The sequence below is a fragment of the Pleurodeles waltl genome, chromosome 7 (genome assembly GCF_031143425.1).
Source record: "Pleurodeles waltl isolate 20211129_DDA chromosome 7, aPleWal1.hap1.20221129, whole genome shotgun sequence".
NCBI lineage: Eukaryota > Metazoa > Chordata > Amphibia > Caudata > Salamandridae > Pleurodeles > Pleurodeles waltl.
The window spans coordinates 13,233,806-13,261,013 of record NC_090446.1 but is presented as its reverse complement, the minus strand read 5'-3'; the positions used below and the strand labels follow the sequence as shown (position 1 = coordinate 13,261,013).

At 45.4% G+C, this 27,208-nt stretch overlaps 1 protein-coding gene across 1 annotated transcript in view; it reads right to left on the bottom strand.

Moving 5' to 3' along the window:
• Positions 1 to 27,208, bottom strand: part of LOC138303554 (glyceraldehyde-3-phosphate dehydrogenase-like) — a 207,494-nt gene that overhangs the window by 103,738 nt on the left and 76,548 nt on the right. Inside the window, exons 5-9 of the mRNA XM_069242799.1 lie at positions 22,339 to 22,454; positions 22,131 to 22,212; positions 21,703 to 21,854; positions 21,478 to 21,556; positions 20,591 to 20,674 (exon numbers count right to left, since the gene is read on the bottom strand). Coding sequence (XP_069098900.1) covers positions 20,591 to 20,674; positions 21,478 to 21,556; positions 21,703 to 21,854; positions 22,131 to 22,212; positions 22,339 to 22,454 — 513 coding nt within the window. The remainder of the gene's footprint in view (positions 1 to 20,590; positions 20,675 to 21,477; positions 21,557 to 21,702; positions 21,855 to 22,130; positions 22,213 to 22,338; positions 22,455 to 27,208) is intronic.

The window sequence follows — 27,208 nt, the reverse complement described above, 5'->3', positions numbered from 1 at the left end:
CTTTTTTGGTATTCCTGGGGAAGATGGTCTACGAGAAGTTGCATCTCGTCCCAGTGTGCGCGGTCATATCTGGCCAGCAGCGCTTGTGAATTTGCGATGCGCCACTGGTTGGCTGCCTGTGACGCCACTCTTTTCCCTGCCGCGTCAAATTTTCGGCTTTCTTTGTCCGGAGGTGGGGCGTCGCCAGATGTATGTGAATTTGCTCTTTTGCGAGCTGCCCCTACTACCACAGAGTCGGGTGGTAACTGCGAAGTAATAAACACTGGGTCTGTGGGTGGTGGTTTGTATTTCTTATCCACCCTTGGGGTGATGGCTCTTGATTTTACGGGCTCCTCAAAAATTTGTTTTGCATGCTGTAACATCCCTGGTAGCATTGGGAGACATTGATATTGGCTATGTGTAGCCGAGAGGGTGTTAAATAAGAAATCATCCTCTATAGGATCGGAATGCAGTTGGACATTGTGGAAGTCTGCAGCCCTAGCCACCAGTTGCGAGTATGAGGTACTGTCCTCTGGCGGTGACGGCTTTGTGGGGTATGACTCGGGATCATTGTCCGGCACTGGGGTGTCATACAGGTCCCAAGCGTCTTGATCCTGATCGTCATGACTTATGGTAGTTTGCGCTGGTGAGTGCATTTGTGGCGGTGTTTGTGCCGGCGATGCCTGTGGAGGAGAGGGCGGAGGCGTGACTTTTTTAACCACTTTGGCTTGTGGTTGTGTGTCATCCTTTGGAAGTCCGATCCTTCTTTTCCTCATGATTGGGGGAAGGGTTGATATCTTCCCTGTATCTTGCTGGATGCACAGTCTCTTTTGTGTGTAGTCCGATTCTACACTTTGGAGCTCTTGTCCAAATTTGTGCATTTGGCCACTTAGTCCTTGTTCCTCTGAGTAGGATGAAGGTGTGGTATTTTTCGGCGCCGAGAGAGAATCTTTTTTCGGTTTCGGCACCGACAGAATTTTTGTTCCTTTCGGCATGGATTCTCGGTGCCGATGTTTTTCGGTGCCGGTATCTTGTTTTTGTCTCTCGGAGCCGCTTTCTCGGCTCCGAGGTTGCTCCATGGCGGTCCCTCGACCGGAGTCGGGTGTCTTCGCTATGGGCGTGCCCTTTTTCGGCCCCTTCGACGGGTCGCCTGATTTATGGGTCGAGCCATGGCCTGTTGGCAGTGGCGTCCCCTGGGCTTTCGGTTTGTCGATGGATTTACTTTTCGACGTCTTACTCACAGTTTGTTGCTGTTGTTCGACGTCGGAGTCTCCGGATTCTGATTCCGGAACCGAGAATGTTTCCTCTTCGTCGTCGAAACGTTGTTTTGTCGACGTGGACGCCATTTGGTGACGCCTGGCTCTTCGGTCCCGGAGTGTTTTTCTGGACCGGAAGGCTCGACAGGCTTCACAGGTATCCTCCTTGTGCTCGGGGGACAAGCACAAGTTACAGACCAAGTGCTGATCTGTATAAGGATACTTACTGTGACATTTTGGGCAGAAACGAAACGGGGTCCGTTCCATCGGCTTCGATGTCGCACGCGGTCGGGCCGACCAGGCCCCGATGGGGGATCGAAACTGCCCCAAAGTCTTCCGATGATCGGTGTCGATGTACCTAACTATCCCGATACCGAACGGAACAATACCGACGCTTTCTTCCGAGATTCTGACTAACTTTCCGAACCGAAACACGGAGCGAAAAGGAATACGTCCGAACCCGACAGCGGAAAAAAACAATCTAAGATGGAGTCGACGCCCATGCGCAATGGAGCCAAAGAGGGAGGAGTCCTTCGGTCCCGTGACCAAAAAGACTTCTTCGAAGAAAAACAACTTGTAATACTCCGAGCCCAACACCAGGCAGCGGACTGTGCCAAACATGTGTATCTGCAGCAACATATGCCATCGAACATAGCTGTTTAGTTTTTCTGATGTTTTTTGTTCTGTCAATGTAGTACATTAATGCTCTTTTGACATCTAATGTATGTAGTGCTCTTTCAGCCACAGAATCTGGCTGTGGGAAAAAAACTGGTAGTTCTACCGTTTGATTTAGATGGAATGGTGAAATAACTTTTGGTAAAAATTTTGGATTAGGTCGTAGGACGACCTTATTTTTATGTATTTGTATAAAAGGCTCTTGTGTTGTGAACGCTTGAATTTCACTTACTCTTCTTAGAGATGTAATGGCGATGAGAAAGGCAACTTTCCAGGTTAGGAATTGTATTCCGCAAAAGTGCATGGGTTCGAAAGGTGGGCCCATGAGTCTTGTTAGAACCACGTTTAGGTTCCATGAAGGAACAGGTGGTGTTCTTGGTGGTATAATTCTTTTAAGCCCTTCTATGAATGCTTTGATAACTGGTATTTTATACAAGGAAGTTGAATAGGTAGTTTGCAGGTATGCAGATATTGCTGCAAGGTGTATTTTAATAGAAGAGAAGGCTAGCTTCGCTTTTTGTAAATGGAGCAAGTAATTTACTATATGTTTTGGAGTTGCGTCTAGTGGTTGTATCTGATTATGATGGCAGTACCAAACAAATCTTTTCCACTTACTTGCGTAGCAGTGTCTAGTGGATGGCCTTCTGGCCTGCTTTATGACTTCCATACACTCTTGGCTAAGTTGTAAGTGTCCGAATTCTAGGATTTCAGGAGCCAGATTGCTAGATTCAGCGATGCTGGGTCCGGGTGTCTGATCTGTTGGTTGTGTTGCGTTAACAGATCTGGTTTGTTGGGCAGTTTGATGTGTGGTACTACAGACAGATCTAGCAGTGTTGTGTACCAGGGTTGTCTTGCCCAAGTTGGTGCTATTAAAATGAGTTTGAGTTTGTTTTGACTCAATTTGTTTACTAGGTAAGGAAGGAGAGGGAGAGGAGGAAAAGCGTAAGCAAATATTCCTGACCAGTTCATCCATAGGGCATTGCCTTGGGATTGCTTGTGTGGGTATCTGGACGCGAAGTTTTGGCATTTTGCGTTCTCTTTTGTTGCAAATAAGTCTATTTGTGGTGTTCCCCAGAGTGTGAAGTAGGTGTTCAGAATCTGTGGGTGGATTTCCCATTCGTGGACTTGCTGGTGATCTCGAGAGAGATTGTCTGCCAGCTGATTCTGGATCCCCGGAATAAACTGTGCTATTAGACCAATTTGATGGTGGATTGCCCACTTCCATATTTTTTGAGCTAACAAGCTTAACTGCGTTGAATGTGTTCCTCCTTGTTTGTTTAGATAATACATCGTTGTCATGTTGTCTGTTTTGACAAGGATGTATTTGTGGGTTATGATTGGTTGGAAAGCTTTTAGTGCTTGAAAAACTGCTAATAATTCTAGATGATTTATATGCAGTTTTGTTTGATGTATGTTCCATTGTCCTCTTATGTTGTGTTGATTGAGATGTGCTCCCCACCCTGTCATGGAAGCATCTGTTGTTATTACGTACTGTGGCACTGGGTCTTGGAAAGGCCGCCCTATGTTTAAATTTATACTGTTCCACCATAGAAGCGAGAGGTAAGTTTGGCGGTTTAGCAACACCAGATCTAGAAGGTGACCCTGTGCTTGAGACCACTGTGAGGCTAGGCACTGTTGTAAGGGCCTCATGTGCAGTCTTGCGTTTGGGACAATGGCTATGCATGAGGACATCATGCCTAGGAGCTGTAGTATTGTTCTTGCTTGTATTGTTTGGTTTGGAGACATGTGTTGAATGACTCTGTTGAAATTGTGGATCCTTTGTGGAGTTGGCGTTGCTACTCCTTTTGTTGTGTCTATTATGGCTCCTAGATATTGCTGTACTTTGCTTGGCAGAATGTTTGATTTTGCAAAGTTGACGGTGAACCCTAGTTTGTAGAGGGTTTGTATGACTTGATTTGTGTGGTTTGAGCATTGTGTGAGCGAACTGGTTTTGATTAGCCAGTCGTATAGATACGGGAACACATGTATTTGCTGCCTTCTGATGTGTGCAGCGACTACTGCTAGGCATTTTGTGAATACTCTTGGAGCGGTTGTTAAACCAAAAGGCAATACTTTGAATTGGTAATGTATTCCTTTGAATACAAACCTTAGATATTTCCTGTGTGATTGATGTATTGGTATATGGAAATATGCGTCCTTGAGGTCTAGGGTTGTCATGTAGTTGTGTTTTTTGAGCAATGGTAACACTTCTTGTAGTGTGACCATGTGAAAGTGGTCTGATTTGATGAATGTGTTTACTACTCTGAGGTCTAGAATTGGTCTCAGTGTTTCGTCCTTTTTTGGTATCAAGAAGTACAGTGAATAAACTCCTGTGTTTATGTGTGTGCTTGGTACTAATTCTATTGCATTTTTTTGCAGTAGTGCTTGAACTTCTATCTCTAGAAGCTGTGAATGGTATTTTGATAAATTTTGTGATTTTGGTGGTATGTCTGGAGGGAATTGCAGGAATTCTATGCAATAACCATGTTGGATAATTGCTAGGACCCATGTGTCTGTAGTTATTTTGTCCCATGCTTCGTAATATTGACGTATCCTCCCCCCCACTGGTGTTGTGTGGGAGGGGTGAGTGACGTGTGAGTCACTGCTTGTTGGTAGTGGTTTTGGGGCTTTGAAATCTTCCTCTATTCCTAGGGAATTGCCCCCCTCTATACTGGCCCCGAAAACCTCCCCTGTACTGTCCCTGGTAGGTGGGCGGTGCGGACTGTGAGGTGCTAGCTTGTGTGGCCTGACCCCGAAACCCTCCTCTAAAAGGTGTTTTGCGGAAGGTGTTATAAGATCCTCTGCTCTGCGGGGAGTAGAGTGCGCCCATGGCCTTGGCAGTGTCAGTGTCCTTCTTGAGCTTTTCTATGGCTGTGTCGACCTCCGGACCGAACAGAAGTTTTTCGTTTACTGGCATGTTAAGCACTGCCTGCTGAATTTCTGGCTTGAATCCAGACGTTCTGAGCCATGCGTGCCTACGGATGGTAACCGACGTATTAATGGTCCTTGCGGCCGTGTCTGCTGCATCCATGGAGGAGCGTATTTGATTGTTGGAAATGTTTTGACCCTCCTCAACAACCTGTTTTGCTCTTTTTTGCAGATCTTTTGGGAGATGTTCAATGAGATGCTGCATCTCATCCCAGTGGGCTCTGTCGTATCGCGCTAGCAGCGCTTGTGAATTTGCGATGCGCCACTGGTTTGCTGCTTGGACAGCAACCCTCTTCCCGGCTGCATCGAACTTCCTGCTTTCTTTATCTGGGGGAGGTGCATCCCCAGAAGTGTGTGAATTTGCCCGTTTTCTGGCAGCCCCTACCACCACAGAATCTGGTGGCAACTGAGAGGTGATGAATACAGGGTCCGTAGGAGGCGCCTTATACTTTTTGTCCACCCTAGGCGTCACTGCCCTACTTTTAACTGGCTCCTTGAAAATGTCCTTTGCATGGCGTAGCATGCCTGGGAGCATCGGCAGGCTTTGGTAGGAGCTGTGGGTTGAAGAGAGGGTGTTAAATAAAAAATCCTCCTCTACTTGTTCCGAGTGTAGTTCCACATTATGGAATAGTGCTGCTCTAGCCACCACTTGTGAGTAGGCTGTGCTGTCTTCCGGTGGTGATGGCCTAGTTGGGTATGTGTCTGGGCTGTTATCAGACACTGGTGCGTCGTACAAGTCCCACGCATCCTGATCTTGGTCATCGTGGCTCATGGCGGTGTGAGCTGGCGAATGTGACGGGGTGTAAGTTGGCGAAGCAGGAGTTACAGGTGGAGGCGAGGGAGGAGGTGTTACCTTTTGTGCTGTTTGTTGCTGAGGAGTAAACTGAAGCGTTCTCTTTCGTTTGACAGGTGGAAGGGTACTGATCTTCCCAGTCCCCTGCTGAATAAAGATACGCTTTTGCGTGTGATCCACGTCAGTGGATTGCAGTTCTTGTTCAAATCTATGTTTCTTCATTTGTGAAGACATAGAATGCTCTTCAGTATAGGAGCCTGAAACGGGGTCTGATGTCGCTTTTTTCGGCTCCGAAAACCCTGTTGATTGTTTTTTCGGCTCCGAGGTAACCTTCCTCTTTTTCTGGGCCGAAAATTTTTGGCCTCTATGGTCTTCGGTGCCACTGTCTCGGCGTCGATCCGTGTCGACACCGAACTCTCGGTGTCGATGCTTCTGTTTAGCACTCTCTCGGTCCCGAGGAGGCTGCGTGCCGGTGTCTCGACCGAAGTCGGACGATCTCGACACTGAATGGGCCTTTTTCGGTGCCGATTGTTGGTCACCGAGAATTTGGGTGGAGCCATGGCCGGTTGGCAGTGGCGTCCCCTGGGCTTTGTTTCCTTTTTTAAGTTCTGATCTCGACGTCTTACTCACAGTTTTTGTAGAGTCTAGCTCGTCGAAGTCTGAATCCTGTATGGAAAAGGATTCCTCCTGTTCCTCTTCTGTCTCGAACTGTCGACGCTCCTTTGGCGTGGACGCCATCTGCAGTCTCCTCGCTCGACGGTCGCGCAGAGTTTTTCGGGACCGGAACGCCCGACAGGCCTCACAGGATTCTTCGCCGTGCTCGGGTGACAGGCACAGGTTACAGACCGAGTGTAGGTCCGTATAAGGATATTTGTTGTGGCATTCGGGGCAGAATCGAAACGGGGTCCGTTCCATCAGCGTTGTTCTCCACGCGGTCGGGCCGACTAGGCCCCGACGGGGTGCCGAAATCTACCCCGAAGGGCACCGAAGCGCTTCGATGTTCAACGCGTCGTCGTATGTGTCTATCTCGAACCGGATCGCAACAATACCGTCGAAAATCTTCCGTTTTCAGCTATCTTTCCGTTCCGAAACCCGGAGCGACAGGAACACGTCCGAACCCGATGGCGGAAAGAAAACAATCGAAGATGGAGTCGACGCCCATGCGCAATGAGCACAGAAGGAGGAGTCACTCGGTCCCGTGACTCGAAAACACTTCTTCGAAGAAAAACAACTTGTAACACTCCGACCCAACACCAGATGGCGAGCTCATGCATACCATGTGTATCTACAGCGACAGATGCCATCGAACACAGCATTTCCCCACGACCCCGGGAGAGGGTATCAACTGGCGTAGACTTGGCATTTGGCGTTCTGATTGGTGGCAAACAAATCTAGGGTTGGTTGTCCCCAGCAATGGAAGTTGCTGTACAGTACCTTCTGGTTGAGTTCCCACTCATGGCAGTTGTCGTCCATCCTGCTGAGAGAGTCTGCCAGGACGTTGTTGACACCTGGCAGGTGCTCCACCCTGAGGCGAATGTTGTGCAGTGTGAGCCAGTCCCAAAGAGACTGAGATTCCCTTGAGAGGGAGAGGGATCTTGTTCCTCCCTGCTTGTTGATATAAAACATGCTTGTTGTGTTGTCCGTCCGGACCAACACTGATGACCCTGCAATGCGTGGAAGAAACATGAGATGGGTCACCTTTAATTCCAACAGATTTATGTGCATTCCTTTTGCGATTCTGACCATCTTCCCTGAATGTGCATGTCCTGTAAATGGCCTCCCCAGCCTTCCAAGGAAGCGTCTGTCATGATGACAAAATCTGTTATTGGCATTAGAAAGGTGAGCCCTTGACAGAGATGGTTGACCTGAGACCACCATCGCAAAGCCTGCAGCATTCGTGGTGTAACACTTATTGAGTCATCAAAGGATCCTTGCGACTGGGTCCATTGGAGCTGTAACTCCTCCTGCAAAGGTCTCATTCTCAACCTTGCTAGATGAACGCGGTCAATAGCTGAGGAAATTATACCTAGGAGCGACTTGAATAGTCGTACTGAAATAGATTTGTTTCTGGAAATACTGCCAGCCAAGTTGGTTAGTTTCTGCTGCCGTGCCGGAGTGAGGTATGCTTTGTTTTCGATGGTGTCGAGTTCTGCACCCAAGAAGACTATCCTGCGTGAGGGAAGGATGACTGACTTATGGAAATTTACTGTTAGTCCCAAACTGTGAAATAATTCTAGGCAGGCGTTTGTAGCCTTGGACGCTAGTTGTGATGAAGGAGCTTTTATGAGTCAGTCGTCCAGGTATGGAAACACCTGAAAACACCTGTTGCGGAGAAAACCTGCGACTGGGGCAAGACATTTTGTGAAAATTCGTGGAGCTGACTTCAGACCGAATGGGAGAACTTTGAATTGATAATGGGCACCAGCCACAGTAAAGCAGAGATACTTGCGATGTTTTTGATGTATCGGTATGGGGAAATAAGCGTCCTGGAGATCCATTGTTGTCATAAAAGTCATCAGAAAGGATTGCTTCTGAAGGAACTTGTTCAGCTTCCTGAGATCTAGGATCGGTCTCCATTCCATTGACCTCTTCTTTATTAGAAAGAACCGGGAATAGAACCGGAGTCCTATTTGCTGAACCGGAACCTCTTCCATCGCTCCCTTGGCGAGCATCAGGAACACCTCCTGCTGAAGCAAGCGAAGATGGAACAGCTTGGATGTTCCTGGCGGATGGTGCGGTGGTTTTTGTATAAATTCCAAGGTATGACCTCGTGCCACTATATCCAGCACCCATTTGTCTGATGTTATGCTTTTCCAATTCTAGATATATTTGGAGATGTTCGCTCCCACTTGGTGATTCTGTAAATAGTGGGGAAAGATAGCCGGTGCCAGATAATGATCATTGTTTTTTAGGTTTATCCAGGGTTTGGGAATGAAAATGTCACTTACCCAGTGTACATCTGTTCGTGGCATTAGTCGCTGCAGATTCACATGTTGAGCACAGTCCGCTGCCTGGTGTTGGGCTCGGAGTATTACAAGTTGTTTTTCTTCGAAGAAGTCTTTTTTGGTCACGGGACCGAAGGACTCCTCCCTCTTCGGCTCCATTGCGCATAGGCGTCGACTCCATCTTAGATTGTTTTCCCCGCAGAGGGTGAGGCTGGAGTTGTTGGCTATAAATAGTGCCCATGCAATGGAGTGAATACGTATGTACATAAAAAGTTTATAATAATTATTTACAAATGTACAAATGTTTAAGATTTAAGATTTACTTCTAAACGGCTACAGGCTTCCCGGGGAGGCGGGAGGGCACATGTGAATCTGCAGCGACTAATGCCACGAACAGATGTACACTGGGTAAGTGACATTTTCAGTTCGATGGCATATGTTGCTGCAGATACACATGTTGAGCATAGACTATAAAGCAGTTACCTTCCCTAAAAGCGGTGGTTTAGCCTGTAGGAGTTGAAGTAGTTTGGAATAATGTTCTTAGTACAGCTTGGCCCACTGTAGCTTGTTGTGCATTTAGTACATCTACACAGTAGTGTTTAGTAAATGTATGAGGCGTAGACCAGGTTGCAGCCTTACATATTTCGCTCATAGGAATGTTTCCTAGAAAGGCCATTGTAGCACCTTTCTTTCTGGTTGAGTGTGCCTTTGGTGTAATAGGCAATTCTCTTTTGGCTTTAAGATAGCATGTTTGAATACATCTGACTATCCATCTAGCAATGCCTTGTTTAGAGATTGGATTTCCTATGTGTGGTTTTTGAAAAGCTATGAACAGTTGTTTTGTTTTCCTGATTAACTTTGTTCTGTCAATGTAGTACATTAGTGCTCTTTTGATGTCTAATGTATGTAGTGCCCTTTCAGCCACGGAATCTGGCTGTGGGAAGAACACTGGTAATTCTACTGTTTGATTTAAATGGAATGGTGAGATTACTTTTGGTAGAAATTTTGGATTTGTTCTTAGAACTATTTTATTTTTGTGTATTTGAATAAATGGTTCTTGTATGGTAAATGCCTGTATTTCACTTACTCTTCTGAGGGATGTGATTGCAATGAGAAATGCGACTTTCCACGTTAAATATTGCATTTCACAGGAATGCATGGGTTCAAAAGGTGGACCCATGAGTCTTGTTAAGACGATGTTAAGGTTCCATGAAGGAACTGGTGGTGTTCTTGGTGGTATAATTCTTTTTAGCCCTTCCATGAATGCTTTAATAACTGGTATTCTAAATAGAGACGATGAAGGAGTAGTTTGTAGGTAAGCAGATATTGCTGCAAGGTGTATTTTGTATAGATGAAAAAGCGAGGGTTGCTTTTTGCAAATGTAGTAAGTATCCCACTATGTCCTTTGTAGAGGCATGCAATGGTTGGATTTGATTGGTATGGCAGTAGCAAACAAATCTTTTCCACTTAGATGCATAGCAGTGTCTAGTGGAAGCTTTTCTAGCTTGTTTTATGACCTCCATACATTCTTGTGTGAGGTCTAAGTGTCCGAATTCTAGGATTTCAGGAGCCAAATTGCTAGATTCAATGATGCTGGGTTTGTATGCCTGATCTGTTGTTTGTGTTGTGTTAACAGATCTGGTCTGTTGGGTAGTTTGACATGCGGTACTAGTGAAAGGTCTAGTAGAGTTGTATACCAAGGTTGTCTTGCCCATGTGGGTGCTATCAGTATGAGTTTGAGTTGGTTTTGACTCAATTTGTTTACTAGATATGGAAGGAGAGGGAGAGGGGGAAAAGCGTATGCAAATATCCCTGACCAACTCATCCATAGAGCATTGCCTTGTGATTCGCGGTGTGGGTACCTGGATGCGAAGTTTTGGCATTTTGCGTTTTCTTTTGTTGCAAACAAATCTATCCGGGGTGTTCCCCAAATTTGAAAGTAATTGTTCAGAACTTGGGGGTGAATTTCCCATTCGTGGACTTGTTGGTGATCTCGCGAAAGGTTGTCTGCTAGTTGGTTTTGGATCCCTGGAATAAATTGTGCTATTAGGCGAATGTGGTTGTGAATCGCCCACTGCCATATTTTTTGTGTTAGGAGACACAATTGTGTTGAGTGTGTTCCTCCTTGTTTGTTTAAATAATACATTGTTGTCATGTTGTCTGTTTTGACAAGAATGTATTTGTGTGTTATTATGGGTTGAAAGGCTTTTAACGCTAGAAATACTGCTAACAGTTCTAGGTAATTTATATGAAATTTTGTTTGGTGTACGTCCCATTGTCCTTGAATGCTGTGGTGATTGAGGTGTGCTCCCCACCCTGTCATGGAAGCATCTGTTGTTATAACGTATTGAGGCACTGGGTCCTGAAATGTCCGCCCTTTGTTTAAATTGTTGCTGTTCCACCATAGAAGCGAGAGGTATGTGTTTCACATAAGCTTTATTCGGCCAACAGACCATCAAAGCAATACAATACAATACAATATAATATAATAATATAAACCATAATGTCATAGAAAAATTTAAAAAAAGAATGATCCATGTTTGCCCGTCTTAAAACAATTTCAACTCATTGTAAATAAAAAGTGCGTATGCGCCATGCTGTTGCTAAAAATTTACTTACTGCGTAAATTGTCACATTTGAATTGTGGCTTTTTAAGATCCGCAAAGCTAAAAAACATTTCCTTAAATTCAATTCCCTACAGATTTTATATATCCATTTAAACCTTGGGATTGAATAGGCGGGACAAAAAAACATAAAATGTTCTACTGTTTCGGAAGGAATGCCACATACAGGACAGGTATCAGAGCTTGACTTAGGTCCCCATCTGCTCGTTAAGGCCTTCAGGGGTAATGTTCCAAATCGAAATCTGGCATACAAACTTTTGCCTAACAAATCAGGTATTGTATCTAAGTATGGTTCAAACTCAGGGTACCATTTAAAATCAATAAACGAGTTAGTTAAATGACCATTCGATTTCTGAGAAATGTAATTATTACATATGTGGGACCAGTAAGCTCTCTTCAATACTTTTACATGGGGCTTCACAAGTTGCTGGGGATTCTCCCAGAAGTTCCTCAGTCCTAGCATGCAAAACCAACTAGATACGTGTTTGATCCATGGTATGGACATGGAGTTAGAGGTTTTTAACAATTCTAATAGGGAAGACTTATATATAGCCAGTTCAGGAACTACCCAAAGCCTCACCCAATATAGTAGGGGCCGTAAGATAATCAAATCGGCTATACGTTTAAGCCCTAGATCTAAAAAAAGGGGGGTTAATGGGGTGCTAGTGGGACAAGCACATAGAGCCCGAGCAAAGCTATTCTCAATTTTAGTTATCCTACTGCTATTTGTCATGCCCCAAATCTCTGCACCATAAACAGCAGCACCCTGTGCCTTGGCCACATAGATCTTTACTGCTGGAGACACAACTTTAGCGATCGTATTCCTGTAAAGGCGTAATATGGATGCTGCCCGATGTTGCAAAAGCCCGCCACTCTTACCGACTTGTTCGTCCCAGAGGAGTGAGTCTGTAAGCCTCACACCCAAGTAGTCGATAGAGCTAACCTGGTCCAAAATAGCTCCATCTAACCTGATCGTACACTTCTTACGAGAGCCAGAGCGAAGCACCATCAATTTTGTTTTCTTCGAGTTCAGCTCTAAACCAAAATTCCAGCAGAATGATTTAAATCTATCCACAAGAATTTGCAGCCCCATAGGGGTCTTTGAGATCAATAGAGAATCATCCGCAAAAAGAAGAATTGGGATTTTCTGATTGCCTAAGCTGGGAGCATCATTCTGGCATGTCATGAGTTCTTGGACCACCTCGTTAATGAATAAAGAAAACAAAAGTGGCGCTAGGACACATCCCTGACGAACACCTCTTTTAATGGGAAACTTGTTAGTCAGTTCGCCTTGGTTACCCCATCTTACTTGAGCGTATGTGCCTTCATGCATACGTGTTAATAAATGAATGATATCAGATGGTGCCCCTCTTTTGTGTAGCACTCCCCAAAGCTTGTCTCTAGGGACCAGGTCAAAGGCAGAGCGCAGGTCTACAAAAGTGACATATAGTGTTTGCTTTGCCAAGACTACATATTTCCAGTGTAGCACGGTCAACCTAAATACCTGGTCAACCGTGCTAACTCTAGAGCGGAACCCTGCCTGAAGTGGTGATAGGATCTGCTGCTCCGTCACCCAACTCGTCAGTCTAACTAACAATTGTTTTGCAAAAACTTTTTGTAGGTTGTCAATTAAACTGACCGGTCTGTAGTTAATTGGAAGATTTACGTTGCCCTTTTTATATATTGGAATAATTTCTGCACCCTTCCACGTCTCAGGGATCTGTCCTCCTTTTGCGATTTTGTTTGACAGCATATTAATATACCAGGTCCAGATGGGTAACTCTGATTTATAAAGGTCACCTGGAATTTTATCAGGGCCTGGGGCTTTACCTGTCTTTAGAGATTTAATGGCGTCTGCAGTTTCTTCTAGAGAAAAGCAAATATAGCTTTCAGAGTTAAATAGATTCCCACTGGACGGAGAAGTGGCAAGGTTAGCATTGGGTGAAATTGGGGGGTATAATCCCACTTTCTCACAATCGACAGTCCCAGTGGAGGCAGTTCCTTCGTACAAGAGAGAGAAATGATCCACCCAGGTACCAGGTTGAATATGGTTCCTTTGTATAAACCTACCCCCTCTCTCGTGCTTAGTCAGCAGTTCCCAAAAAAGCGTATTGTTGTTTGTTTTAGTAGCATCTAGCAAGTCCTGCCAAATAGCATCTTCCCAAGCTTTCTTTGATTGTAGGATTATCTTTTTATACGTGAATCTTGCTTGTTTGATTGCCCCCGTATACCCGGCCAGTATAGCCTTCCTTAACTCAGTCTTAGCCCTCATGCATGCATCATTAAACCAACTGCTGTTAGGTGAACCCCCATATTGCCGGTTTGCCGTGGCTACCTTTTTATAAAAGACACTTTGAAGTTTAACCATCATATCTTCGTGAATATCAAGAAGTGGAATGGCTTCTGGTTCGAAGTCTTCATAGGCTGACAGATTATCTAAGAACACTTGGTAGATCTTACATAGCAAATAGGGGTTTGACATGACTTTTGGCCACCTCACCTTTGTATAAGCATTGTTTAAAATAGGGGGAGGGGCCATTGATGTTTGCATATTCAAGGTTCTACCAAAGATATTCCCAGCAAGGGTGAGCAACAATGGAAAGTGATCACTCTCGCATCTTGAATCTACCCTCATATCTAGCAGCAATGGCCAAAGACGCACATCCACCAGAAAATAATCAATTACGCTGGCCACAGAACCTCGTAGGAATGTCGGTGCCAAGTTTAAATCAGAAGGAGTTCGACCATTACAGGCCCTTAGGCCAAACTTTAAGCGAGAGGTATGTTTGGCGGTCTACCAACACCAGATCTAGAAGTTGACCCTGTGCTTGTGACCATTGTAATGCTAGGCACTGTTGTAAGGGTCGCATGTGTAGTCTTGCGTTTGGGACAATGGTTATGCATGACGACATCATGCCTAGAAGTTTTAGCACAAATTTTGCTTGTATCTTTTGGTTTGGAAACATAGCACTTATTACCTTGTGGAATGCTTGAACTCTTTGTGGACTTGGAGTGGCAATTCCTTTTGATGTGTTGATGGTTGCCCCTAGATGTTGTTGTGTCTGACAAGGTTCGAGGTGTGACTTTGTATAGTTGATGGAGAAACCCAGTTTGTGAAGGGTTTGTATGACATATGTGGTGTTGTTTGTGCACTTTCTTACTGTGTTGGTCTTGATTAGCCAATCGTCTAGGTAAGGAAACACATGTATTTGTTATCTCCTGATATGTGCTGCTACTACTGCTAGACATTTTGTGAATACTCTTGGTGCAGTTGTTATTCCGAATGGCAACACCTTGAACTGGTAATGTATTCCTTTGAATACGAACCTTAGGTACTTTCTGTGAGAAGGATGTATCGGTATATGAAAGTACGCATCTTTTAGATCTAATGTAGTCATGTAATCTTGCTGTTTGAGCAGTGGAATGATGTCTTGTAGTGTGACCATGTGAAAGTGGTCCGATATGATGTAGGTATTTAGTGTCCTGAGATCTAATATTGGTCTTAATGTTTTGTCTTTTTTTGGAATTAGAAAGTACAGGGAGTAAACTCCTGTGTTTTTTTGTTGTACTGGTACTAATTCTATTGCATCCTTTTGCAGTAGTGCTTGAACTTCTAGTCCTAGAAGTTCTAAATGTTGTAGTGACATTTTGCGTGTTTTTGGAGGGATGTTTGGTGGGAATTTGTGGAATTCTATGCAATAGCCATGTTGGATTATTGCTAGTACCCAATTGTCTGTTGTAATCTGCTGCCAAGATTGGTAGAATTGGCTTAGTCTTCCCCCCACTGGTGTTGAGTGAAGTGGTTGTGTGACTTGAAAGTCACTGTTTAGGTGGAGGTGTTTTTGGAGTTTGGAATTTTCCCCTACTCCTTGGGAATTGACCCCCTCTATATCCCCTGAAACCTCCCCTTTGGAATGAACCCTGATAGGGTGTGGTTCTTGTTTGTTGGCTGGTGGTGTCTGTGGGTTGGCCACGAAACCCCCCTCTAAATGGAGTTTTTCTAAAAGAGCCTCTGCTCTGCGGGGAGTAGAGTGCGCTTTGGCCGTGTCTGTGTCCTTTTTAAGTTTTTCAATGGCTGTGTCCACTTCAAGGCCAAAAAAGTTGTTTTTCGTTGAAGGGCATATTAAGGACAGCCTGCTGGATTTCAGGTTTGAACCCTGAAGTGCGGAGCCATGCGTGTCTCCTTATGGTGACTGCAGTGTTGACTGTTCTTGCTGCAGTATCGGCTGCGTCCATTGAAGAGCGGATTTGATTGTTCGAGATCGTTTGTCCCTCTTCAACTATTTGCTGCGCCCTTTTTTGGTATTCCTGGGGAAGATGGTCTATGAGAAGTTGCATCTCATCCCAGTGTGCGCGGTCATATCGGGCTAGCAGCGCTTGAGAATTTGCGATGCGCCATTGGTTGGCTGCCTGTGATGCGACTCTTTTCCCTGCCGCATCAAATTTTCGGCTTTCTTTGTCCGGAGGTGGGGCGTCGCCAGATGTATGGGAATTTGCTCTTTTGCGAGCTGCCCCTACTACTACGGAGTCAGGTGGTAACTGCGAAGTAATAAACACTGGGTCTGTGGGTGGTGGTTTATATTTCTTATCCACCCTTGGGGTGATGGCTCTTGATTTTATGGGCTCTTCAAAAATTTGTTTTGCGTGCCGTAACATCCCTGGTAGCATTGGGAGACATTGATATTGGCTATGTGTAGCCGAGAGGGTGTTAAATAAAAAATCATCCTCTATAGGATCGGAATGCAGTTGGACATTGTGGAATTCTGCTGCCCTAGCCACCAGTTGCGAGTATGAGGTACTGTCCTCTGGCGGTGACGGCTTTGTGGGGTATGAATCGGGATCGTTGTCCGGCACTGGGGTGTCGTATAAGTCCCAGGCGTCTTGATCCTGATTATCTTGACTTATAGTAGTTTGCGCTGGTGAGTGCATTTGTGGCGGAGTTTGTGCCGGCGATGCCTGTTGTGGTGGAGAGGGCGGAGGCGTGACTTTTTTAACCACTTTGGCTTGTGGTTGTGCGTCATCCTTGAGAAATCCGATCCTTCTTTTTCTCATTATTGGGGGAAGTGTTGATATCTTCCCTGTGTCTTGTTGGATGTACAGTCTCTTTTGTGTGTAGTCTGATTCTACACTTTGGAGCTCTTGTCCAAATCTGTGCATCTGGCCACTTATTCCATGTTCCTCTGTGTAGGAAGGAGGTGTGGAACTTTTCGGCGCCGAGAGAGAATCTTTTTTCGGCTTCGGTACCGACTGAATTTTTGTGGCTTTCGGCAGTGTGTCTCGGTGCCGATGTTTTTCGGTGCCGGCATCTTGTTTTTGCTTCTCGGAGCCGCTATCTCGGCTCCGAGGTTGCTCCATGGCGGTCCCTCGACCGAAGTCGGGTGTCTTCGCTATGGGCGTGCCCTTTTTCGGCGCCTTCGACGGGTCGCCGGTTTTATGGGTCGAGCCATGGCCTGTTGGCAGTGGCGTCCCCTGGGCTTTGGTTTTTTCGATGGTCTTTATTTTCGACGTCTTACTCACTGTTTGTTGTTGTTGTTCGACGTCGGAGTCTCCGGATTCTGAGTCCGGAACCGAGAATGTTTCCTCTTCGTCGTCGAAACGTTGTTTTGTCGGCGTGGACGCCATTTGTAGACGCCTGGCTCTTCGGTCCCGGAGTGTTTTTCTGGACCGGAAGGCTCGACAGGCCTCACAGGTATCCTCCTTGTGTCGGGGGACAAGCACAAGTTACAGACCAGGTGCTGATCTGTATAAGGATACTTACTGTGACATTTTGGGCAGAAACGGAACGGGGTCCGTTCCATCGGCTTCGGCGTCACACGTGGTCGGGCCGACCAGGCCCCGATGGGGGATCGAAGCTACCCCAAAGTCTTCCGATGATCGGTGTCGATGTACCTAACTATCCCGATACCGAACGGAACAATACCGACGCTTTCTTCCGAGATTCTGACTAACTTTCCGAACCGAAACACGGAGCGAAAAGGAATCCGTCCGAACCCGACAGCGGAAAAAAACAATCTAAGATGGAGTCGACGCCCATGCGCAATGGAGCCGAAGAGGGAGGAGTCCTTCGGTCCCGTGACCAAAAAAGACTTCTTCGAAGAAAAACAACTTGTAATACTCCGAGCCCAACACCAGGCAGCGGACTGTGCTCAACATGTGTATCTGCAGCAACATATGCCATCGAACCTCTGTTTTCTCCTGCCTCCCTGTCTGGCGTATGAGGCAGTGGATGGTTGTCTATACTGCTGCTGATAGGTTGGTCTATATTGAGGCTGTTGATACTGCCTGTAATAGGAACTTCGAAATGAGGTAAATCCCCTTCCTCTTGCACCCCGAAAGGGCTGTTTCCGGTACTGCAAAGTACCCAGGGACTGAGCAGTATCAGTGTCAGCCTCGATGGCCTGCAACGCGTCGTCTACATGCTTGCTGAATAGAGATTCTCCGTCGCATGGCATGTCAAGAATTCTGGACTGCACCTCCGGTCTGAAAGATGTGGCCTTTAGCCAACCCTGGTGGCATAATACCACAGCTCCAGCCAGTTGACGAAAGCCGATGGAGGTTATATCTAGGGTGCTGTCAATTATCTCTTTAGACATACTCTCTGCTTCTTGGAGGATCTTCCGTGCCTCTGCTTGTTTGCTTTCCGGGATGAGGTCCATGAAAGCCTACATGTCTGACCACATTTGTCTATCATATCATCCCAAAATCGCTAAGGAATTTGCTGCCCGAACAGTTATGACTGACATGAACGAGAATCTCTTGCCCACGTTATCTAATCTCCTTCCTTCTCTATCCAGAGTAGATATAGGAGCTGACGGGTTCTTGGAACGCCTTTGAGCCACTTGAGAGATGACAGAGTCTGAATTTGGATGGCCAGTCAAACATGCCGAAGAGTCCTGAGTTGCCTTATATTTCTTGTCGAGTTTCTGTGGCACTGGTGGAACTATTGCCAGGTTGTGCATGATCTTGATCCCCTCGCTCCATATGAAGTCAGTGATAGGGATGGCCCTCACAGACTTCCTTGCTTGCTCTTTAAAATCATGGAGGAAGCATTCAGACTGCGAGACAGATGTTGGCAAGTGGAAACGTGGGGCCGCCCTATCCATTAAATTGTGATAAACACCTATATCCTCCAGTGGAGAATCTGAAGGGCGAGGAGGTGGTGGAGAAGGAGTGGGGGCTAGGTGGTCATCCCATTCCTCAGTAGGATGCTGTGGCATCAATATTTCACCTTCTTCTTCCTCTTCCCCAGATGTCAAAACGTCCTCTCCAGGGGGAGCAGCTAACACAGAATGCAAAGTCATCCTAGGAGTAGCTGGAGGTGGAGGTACGCTCCTTGGCGTAACAGGAGAAGTTGGAGGTGGCGGTTGATCCTCTGCTGTAGCTGGGAACCTCCTCCTATAATCCTGCAACAATACCTGCAAGTCCTGGATCAAGGAGGCACGTATCTGGACAGAGTCTCTTGGTTGAGGCAGCGGTTGATAATAGTGCCCTTGATGAGAGTAATAAGGCTGATATTGATCATACTCATCATCATCATCCTCTTCCTGGTATTTGAAATGCAATTGGGATGGGCTGTGCCCATCCCCAAATGGACCCTCTTCCTCATCCGACTCCTCCCAGTCCAGCAGATGACTAGGTAATAAAGTCGACACCTTACTTGGTGAAGTATCTGTAGGATAGATCGTCGATCTGCACATTGCTGTGATTTTAACTGTGGCTCGAAGATCAGGAGACCCAGAAGAAGTAGGAATAGCCTCCACCTAACTCACAGCCACCATTGTCATCGTCGATGGTGTCGACGACGATGGTCCCGTTGACGGCACTGCCATGGTGGATGATCTTTCCATCAACGACGGTCTTGTCGACGGTCTCGTCGACGACGGTGGTCTCATCGACGGCGGCCTCGTCGACGGTGATGCAGCCGGCGGAGCTCTGGTCGGTGGTGCAGTCGATGGGGCTTTCATATATGATGTCATCAACGACGATGTTCTCGTCGACGAAGGCGTCAACGTTGACTTCAGCAACGCAGTTTTTTCTGGAGGCTTTGTCGACGGAGGCTTAATAGAATTAATAGGAGCCTTTACCACAGACGTCGACGTAGTCGTCGCCGACGATGGTCTCGACGACGAGGTGGTGGAGACGGTAGATGTGAACACCGTCGTTGTCGTCGTCACTGTCGTCGACGGTGGTGTTGTCGTCGACTTGATTTTGATGGACACCTTTCTAGAGGTAGAAGGTTCACACGAAGGAGCACGGAGAGACAATTCCTTCTTTCGACGAGGAGAGGATGGCTCAGATGAAATTGAGCCCTGTAAGCCCTTTGCACCTTCCTTATGATGCATTTTTTGCTGCTTTCTGGATCTTTCCATCTGGCCCAGGTCCTCAGATTTGGACCTTTTATGTGGCCTTTCTGACTCACTCTCCTCACCTGAAGTACAAGATTTTGCCTGAAGCCATTTCAAGAGTCTACCCGCACGGTCCCTGAGGGTTTCTGTAGAGAAAGTCCGGCATATCTTGCAGTCTTTCACCTGGTGTTCTGGGTAGAGGCAATATAAGCAGCCTTTATGTGGATCATCCACATGGAGCCTTTTCTTGCCACAGGTCTTACAAGGGCAGAAAATGCCTTTTCTAGAAGAAACTGACATCCTTAGAGGTTTTTTGAGAGAAAATATTCTGAAGAAGTAGAAAAACTGAGCAGAGCTCAGGGAGACTCCCTTCACACGACGTGCGGTAGAAAATCTGAGGGAAAGAGCCTCTCTGTAGAGTGTTCTAGAGGGTGCTGGTGCCTGATTGGCCAGCAGCCAGGTTTGGGTCCATTTCACAAAAGGACTTAGATGGGCTATATGAGTGTCTAGGGTTACCATTATAGCGTATAGGAAAAAATGTTTGTTTGTTCGTTACTACTTTTCTTGTACAGTGGGACTCCCACTTCGACGACGGGGATGATTCAAGCATGTGAATTTATGAAAGATCCAATACTGGATAAGCTAATTATATAGTTTGAAAAAATAAAAACCACAATTCATTTTGGTCACAGAATGCGGGTAAGTATGCACCTAGTACAAGGCTGAACCAATGTTTCTAGAGTGTATGTGAATACAGTTGTTTAAACAGAGGATTCCAAGCCTGATAGAAGATAACAATTCAAGCATGCTCACCTATGAAATATCGAGTGCTCAACAGCATGTCCAAAATGATCTACTGAAGGAAGAAAGTGCCCTTATACTGCATTAACATATTTGGGTGTTCCTACTGATGTAGGGCTCCTGTTATACACCCCTAAGAAAGAGTTTCTGTCCCACTCCAGAATATCCACAGGTATGGAATACTAGAGAAATGGGACATGTGACCAAAGAAGGAGATAATAAGCCCCGAGTGGCTATGCCTTACCTGGTCCTCAGTATATCCTAAAATTCCCTTCAGGGGTCCTTCCGCTGCAGCCTTCACTACCCCTTTGATGTCATTAAATGTGGCCTAAAAAGAAAACAAAAACTGCACATAACATATAAGGCTACAGCCCTACTGCTACATCTGATCACTTTTACTGTACACATTAGGTGGTCCATAATAAACATAGTGATTTCCTTAGATGCGGCAATATTCCTTGCAGAAAAGAGAGCAAGTGTAGTCAGGACATTCAGGCCATGAGCACAAGGGGCTGGATAGCACCTGCGCATTGTTTCTAGGCCCGGATTTACCAGATCCACTACTCCCAAGGTCCACTAGATCGTAAATTCTAGGCCCAGAGACACGGGACTGGCCCTATCTGTGGGTCTATTGGGACTGTGTACAGCTACTGTGCCCGGCCACGTCCTGCCCTGATCCTGCATTATGTGTGGAGCTGCACATGATTTCCCCATCACTCCCCTCACTTAGACTAATGTTCCCCCACCAACCGCCCCACAGGCGTCAACAACGCCTCTGCAAACATTTACTACCTGCTCCTAGCATTATTTACCATGGGGGAGGTAAATAGGTGCAGTTTGGGCTTTTTTTATTTGCTCTAGAAGGGCGAAAAACATGCACATTTGGACCTGATTTCTCAGGGCCCCTGTGCTATTCTCTGTTCTGCAGGAAATGACTTGTAACCTCCCAATTCAGGTGCAGGTATAGTAGTTGGGATTAAAGATTCCTGCTTTCAGTATTCCCACACCTAAATCTGGAGATCTCCTAATGAGGCCATAATGTCGAGAAGGATGGGTGTTGGGAATGTGTGGCCTGTAAAGATTGTGCAAAAGGATGGAGTCAAAGGAGAAGCTCAAAGTTTTAGTACTCACTGCTTTTTCCAGGCGGCACGTAAGATCCACCACAGACACATCGGGGACAGGTACACGAAATGCCATGCCGGTGAGCTTTCTGGAGAGACATGTAACGGCAACATGAATCAAGGCCACATTATTCCCTCTTGGGTAAGTCCACAAATTGGAAGATGGCATCAACTAATTGTGCCTGTATTCCAATACTACACCTTAGAATATGAAGTCTATGAAGGGAGTACTCACCCTTTCATTTCTGGAATGACCTTGGCTACAGCCGTGGCAGCTCCAGTGGAGGCTGGAATGATGTTCTGCAATGCTCCTCTACCATCACGCCACTGTTTACCAGAAGGACCGTCCACGGTTTTTTGGGTGGCAGTTACAGCATGGACAGTGGTCTAGAACAGAAAATGTGCACATGGTACTCTAAGTGGACGCTGCTGAGGAAGTATGAGTTTCTTCTGAGCAGAGGCAGTCACTCAAATCCACTCAGCACTGCACACGCTCACGAAGAAGCACAAACATCAACAACTTAGTGCTCTGCTTTTTATGGGGCTTCGAATCAGGGTATTGACAACACATAACAAGCTTGTCAGGATCAAGACAGAGTGGGCAGCAGTGCAGACCTCACTCTACCTTCTATTTCTCTAGTAATTATACACACCAACACCTACCATCAAGCCTTCAATGATACTGAAATTATCATTGATGACCTTCACCAGAGGAGCCAGGCAATTGGTCGTACAGGAGGCATTGCTATGTAGAGAGCAAAATAAACCAATCAGCAAACAAATAGTTTATCAAAAAAGCACCTACGAAGATAAAAACAAACAACTGTATGCGGCCATGCTGTAAAGAACAAATTGGACATATCCTAACTACCTGACCACTGACATGGACTTCTCATATTTTTCGTGGTTCACTCCCATGACAAACATGGGGGCATCAGCAGAGGGAGCGGTAATGATGACACGTTTTGCACCACCCTTGAGGTGAGCCTAGAGAGAAGCAGAGGAGTTATTTCCATAAAACAAGTGTTATTTTAAAACACTTCTGATGAATAAATGCAATATCCTTGTTGCTGAAAGGTGATATATATTCATGAATATTGACAATTCTGTACACAATAAAATCGCCACTGAAGATGGGGTTTGCACCTAAATACCGAAGCAGAATACTGCATGCGCCCACCTCAGATAAATATTTCATCATCTTGAGGTGGACGCATCCAATATGCGCCCCATTCACTTGTTTCCATGTAAATACATTGTTCAGGTAAACAATTAAGAGTTCACAGGAAGATTGGAACATATTGTTTAAAGCAGGTGGTTGGGTTATTTGCAAATTTAGTGAAGAACATCAGGACGGAGAAAAAAAAGCTGCTTGCCTGTAATCCTTTTCTTCACACACTATTATCTCTGAATTAATACAAAATTTAATATTTCAGTGCAGGATACCAGAAAACACGTTTTAAATATCTATTTCTGATTTTCTAAATAATTTAAACAAAGAAAACATGCAAATAGCTGCCAACATTTTCTATCTAACGTCAAACCCATAAATACAAAATAGAATCTATCAATATTATGCTAATTATTTTTTGGGAGGCCATTGGTAACCAAAGTGTGTCCGGGTGCTAATGAATTAATCTATGGATCTCCTAGACAAGTGGCTACAATATCTAATTTAGCCTAAGGAAATGTCTGATTAAGCAAAAAGAAATGTCTTCAAAGCTCTAAAATCCTAGTGATCCGACAGATGTCTGTGCAAGTTAGGAAGAGGGTTCCACAGCTCAGCAGCCTAAATGGGGAATGATCGACCTCCATGACATTTCTTTCGGTAGTAAGGGATTGTCAGTTTAAGAAGAAAAGTGGATCTAAGGAGTCTGGCTGAGATGTAGTGAGTCAATTTTGCTTGAATATTATGGGTACCAGCTGAAGAAATACTCGGTGGGTTATGCAATGCTACTTAAATACTATTCTGTGCTCAACAAAGAGCAAATGGAGCTGAATAATAGAAGAAGAGCGCTTGTCTTGACAGATTGAAAATGACAAGTACCACCCAACTTGCAGCCATCTTGCAACCTTTTGCTTTCTGCTGCTGCCTTTGCCTCGAGCAAACTGAGAGCCTGCCTGACTCTCAGATCGAGGCCCACCTCCACCCACAGACTCCGCCTGCGCCTCATCACTGGTGGCCTAGTGGCAATATGCAAGTATCTTCTGTCTCTCTTTACTCCTGCCTTTTTCTTCTATCTTTACTTCTGTTTTTTACCTGTTTTAATTTTCTGTCTTTTATTTCTTTTTTCTCTCATCCACAAGGACAGAGCCAACAAGCCTGGAGGAGGCACTGCCATAGTCTACAAGAACAACCTCCTGACAACCACCAACAAGTCACAGTCTCAGTCAACCCATGAACACCTATGTAGGAAGCTGGCTCTGTATATACTATATCAAAATGAGATATAGTGTGCACAGAGTCCAGGGGTTCCCCAAGAGGCTTGACAGAGGCAATAAAGATAATACTAATGCTCTATTCATGGAAGTGTAGTCAAGTAGTTAGTATTATCAGAGGGTAGTGTTAAGCATTTCTTGTACACACACAAGCAATAAGTGAAAACACACACTCAAAGACTTAACTCCAGACCAATAGGTTTTTGTATAGAAAAATATATTTTGTTAATTTATTTCTAGAACCACAAGATTCAGTTTGCAGGGAAATACATTAAATGAAAGGTACTCTGCACAGGTAAGTTCAACACTTTGAATTAAATTGACAATACGGATAAGTTACTTACCTGTAAATCCTAGTTCTCTTCCAGGGGTATCCTCATCAAAGTCATAAACATTGAATATTCCCGCCCTTGTGCGGGGACCCCGGAGCATATATATATAAAATACATACATATTATCATGTGTAAAACAGCAATGCAGGCTATAATCATAAATAGGCTAAAATGCTTTATTTCTATGCAAGTTTTTTTTTTTTATTTTTTATATTATAAAATCACAATAGATCATAAATATCTACCTAAGCCCCAAAAACTGGACTTAGGGAAGTAAACAGCAGTAAATAGCAGAGAAAAATAGAAAAAACCACATTGAAAAACAATGAAGCATTCTTAGCCAATAGGCTGCATGCAGGTTAACACAGGAGAACCATAAAAACTTTGGCACCGTGCCTTTAAGACCCTGAGCACCTCCAGTATCCCACCATGCCTCAGGGGTGAAGGGAAGGTGACAGTTGGTTCACAGTTAGGTCAGTACTTTTTTACGGTGACAATCTGTGTAACTGATCAGAAAGATAATCTGTCCTGCACTTCTAGGAGACTTGAGTCCGGGGAGGAGGGTGGGTTGTTTATGACTTTGATGAGGATACCCCTGGAAGAGAACTAGGATTTACAGGTAAGTAACTTATCCTTCTCTTCCAGGGGATCCTCATCAATAGTCATAAACATTGAATAGATTAGCAAGCCCATCCCTAAACTCTGCGGACTGTCTGAAAGAAGTGCAGGAAAGAATACATATTCATGCAAATAGATTTCTAAGAGAGGCCTGCCCCACCTGGGCATCCGCTCTTGCATCCGAGTCTAAACAGTAATGCTTAGTAAAGGTATGCACAGACTTCCATGTAGCAGCCTTACAAATCTCGGAAATTGGTACATTGTTAAGGAGGGCAGCAGTAGCTTGTGGAATGCGCTTTTGGCCTAGCCAGTAATTGCTTATTAGCCAGTTGGTAAGTGTTAACAATACAAGACACAATCCATCTTGATATCGTTCGTTTAGACGCTGCCTCTCCTGTTCTTAAATGACCATAATTCAGAAACAAATGGTTAGAATGTCTAATCGGTTTTGTTTTGTCCAAATAGAATTTCAGCACTCTTTTCAAGTCTAAAGAATGCAATGCTTTCTCAGCCGGAGTCTCCGGATTGGGAAAGAAAGTCGGTAAAGATATAGTCTGGTTGATATGGAATTCTGACACCACCTTCGGAAGGAAAGATGGGTGAGTTCGCAGAACCACTCTATTATCGTGAAAAACCGTGTACGGTTCTCTGCAAGACAGAGCCTGAATTTCGCTGACCCTCCTCGCTGAAGTAATGGCCACCAAAAAAGCCGTCTTCCACGTAAGGTGCTGTAAAGAGGCCTTGTGGATAGGTTCAAAGGGGGGGCCCATAAGTTTTGACAGGACTACATTCAGTTCCCATGGAGGAGAAGGTCTCCGAATGGGAGGAAAAACCTTTTTCAAGCCTTCTAAGAAATCCTTGACTACAGGTATCGTAAAGAAGGATTCCTGAGAAGGCGACTTACGATACGCTGTAATTGCAGACAAATGAACCTTAATAGAAGATACCTGCAGACCAGACTTCGCCAGATGAAGCAAATAGGACAGTATGACATCCTCCTGAGCTCGTATGGGATTTATACCTTGTTGAGAGCACCAGATGTAAAATCTCTTCCACTTAAAAGCGTAAGAACGCCGCGTGGAAGGTCGTTTTGACTCTTTCAAGATGTTCATGCACTCCTGTGAGAGCCCTAGGTGCCCATACTGTAGGAATTCAGGAGCCATGCTGTCAAGCTCAGAGAGGGAAGGTTGGGATGTAGGATTCTGCCTTCCATTCTGCTCAGGAGATCCGGTCTGCACGGCAACCTCCTGTGAGGTTTTTCCGATAAGTTGAGTAGATCCGTGTACCAGAATTGGCGGGGCCATTGTGGCGCTATCAGAATCATTCTGGTTCTGGAGTTGTAAAGTTTGTTGATTACTGCCGGTATGAGGGGAATCGGTGGAAAGGCGTAGAGAAATATCCCTGACCAGTTGATCAACAGAGCATTCCCTTGAGATCCCGGACGGCAGAACCTGGATGCGAAGTCTGGGCATTTCGTGTTTGCTTCGTCTGCAAAGAGATCCAACTGGGGTCGACCCCATTGACCGAAGATGTCCTCGACGACTTCGTCGTGTAGGACCCAGTCGTGCGCGTCTTCTAGATGTCTGCTCAGGAAATCTGCCTCTACGTTTTGCTGACCTGGCAGGTGTATCGCTGTGATAGACATTCCCCTGGCCAGGAGCCAATGCCATATCGTTTGGGACTCTCGAGACAGAGGTAGTGATCTTGTTCCCCCCTGTTTGTTCAGGTAATACATTGTGGTTGTATTGTCTGTCTGAATTAGGAGAGATTTCCCCTGAACCAATGGAGAGAAAGATTTGAGAGCCAGATGGACCGCTCTGAGCTCCAGTAGATTTATGTGATAGTTCTTTTCCTTGTCGGACCACAGACCCTGAGCTTGGAAGGAACCCAGATGAGCACCCCAACCCTGAAGAGACGCATCCGTTACCAGAGTGTCGGCTGGAATTGTCTGGTGAAACGGAGAACCTATCGACAGGTGAGGTCTGTGCATCCACCATTGTAGTGATTGAAAAGCCGCTGCTGGTAGTCTTACTCTGTCCTCCCAGCGACCAGTCTTTTGGCTCCAGTTGTTCTCTAATGCCTCCTGAAGGGGCCTCATGTGTAGCCTGGCATTCGGGACAATGAAGATGCATAAAGCCATGGAGCCCAGAAGCGATGTCACCTGACGAGCAGTAGGTGCATCGGCTGTTAATAGTTGTTGACACTTCCTGTGGATTGATAAAAGTCGTTCCTCCGAAGGATACACTCTTTGGAGCTCTGTGTTTAGTATAGCTCCCAGGTAGTGGAGGTTTTGTGTTAGAATCAAGGTTGACTTGTTGTGGTTGATTTGAAGACCTAGAGACTCGAAAGTTC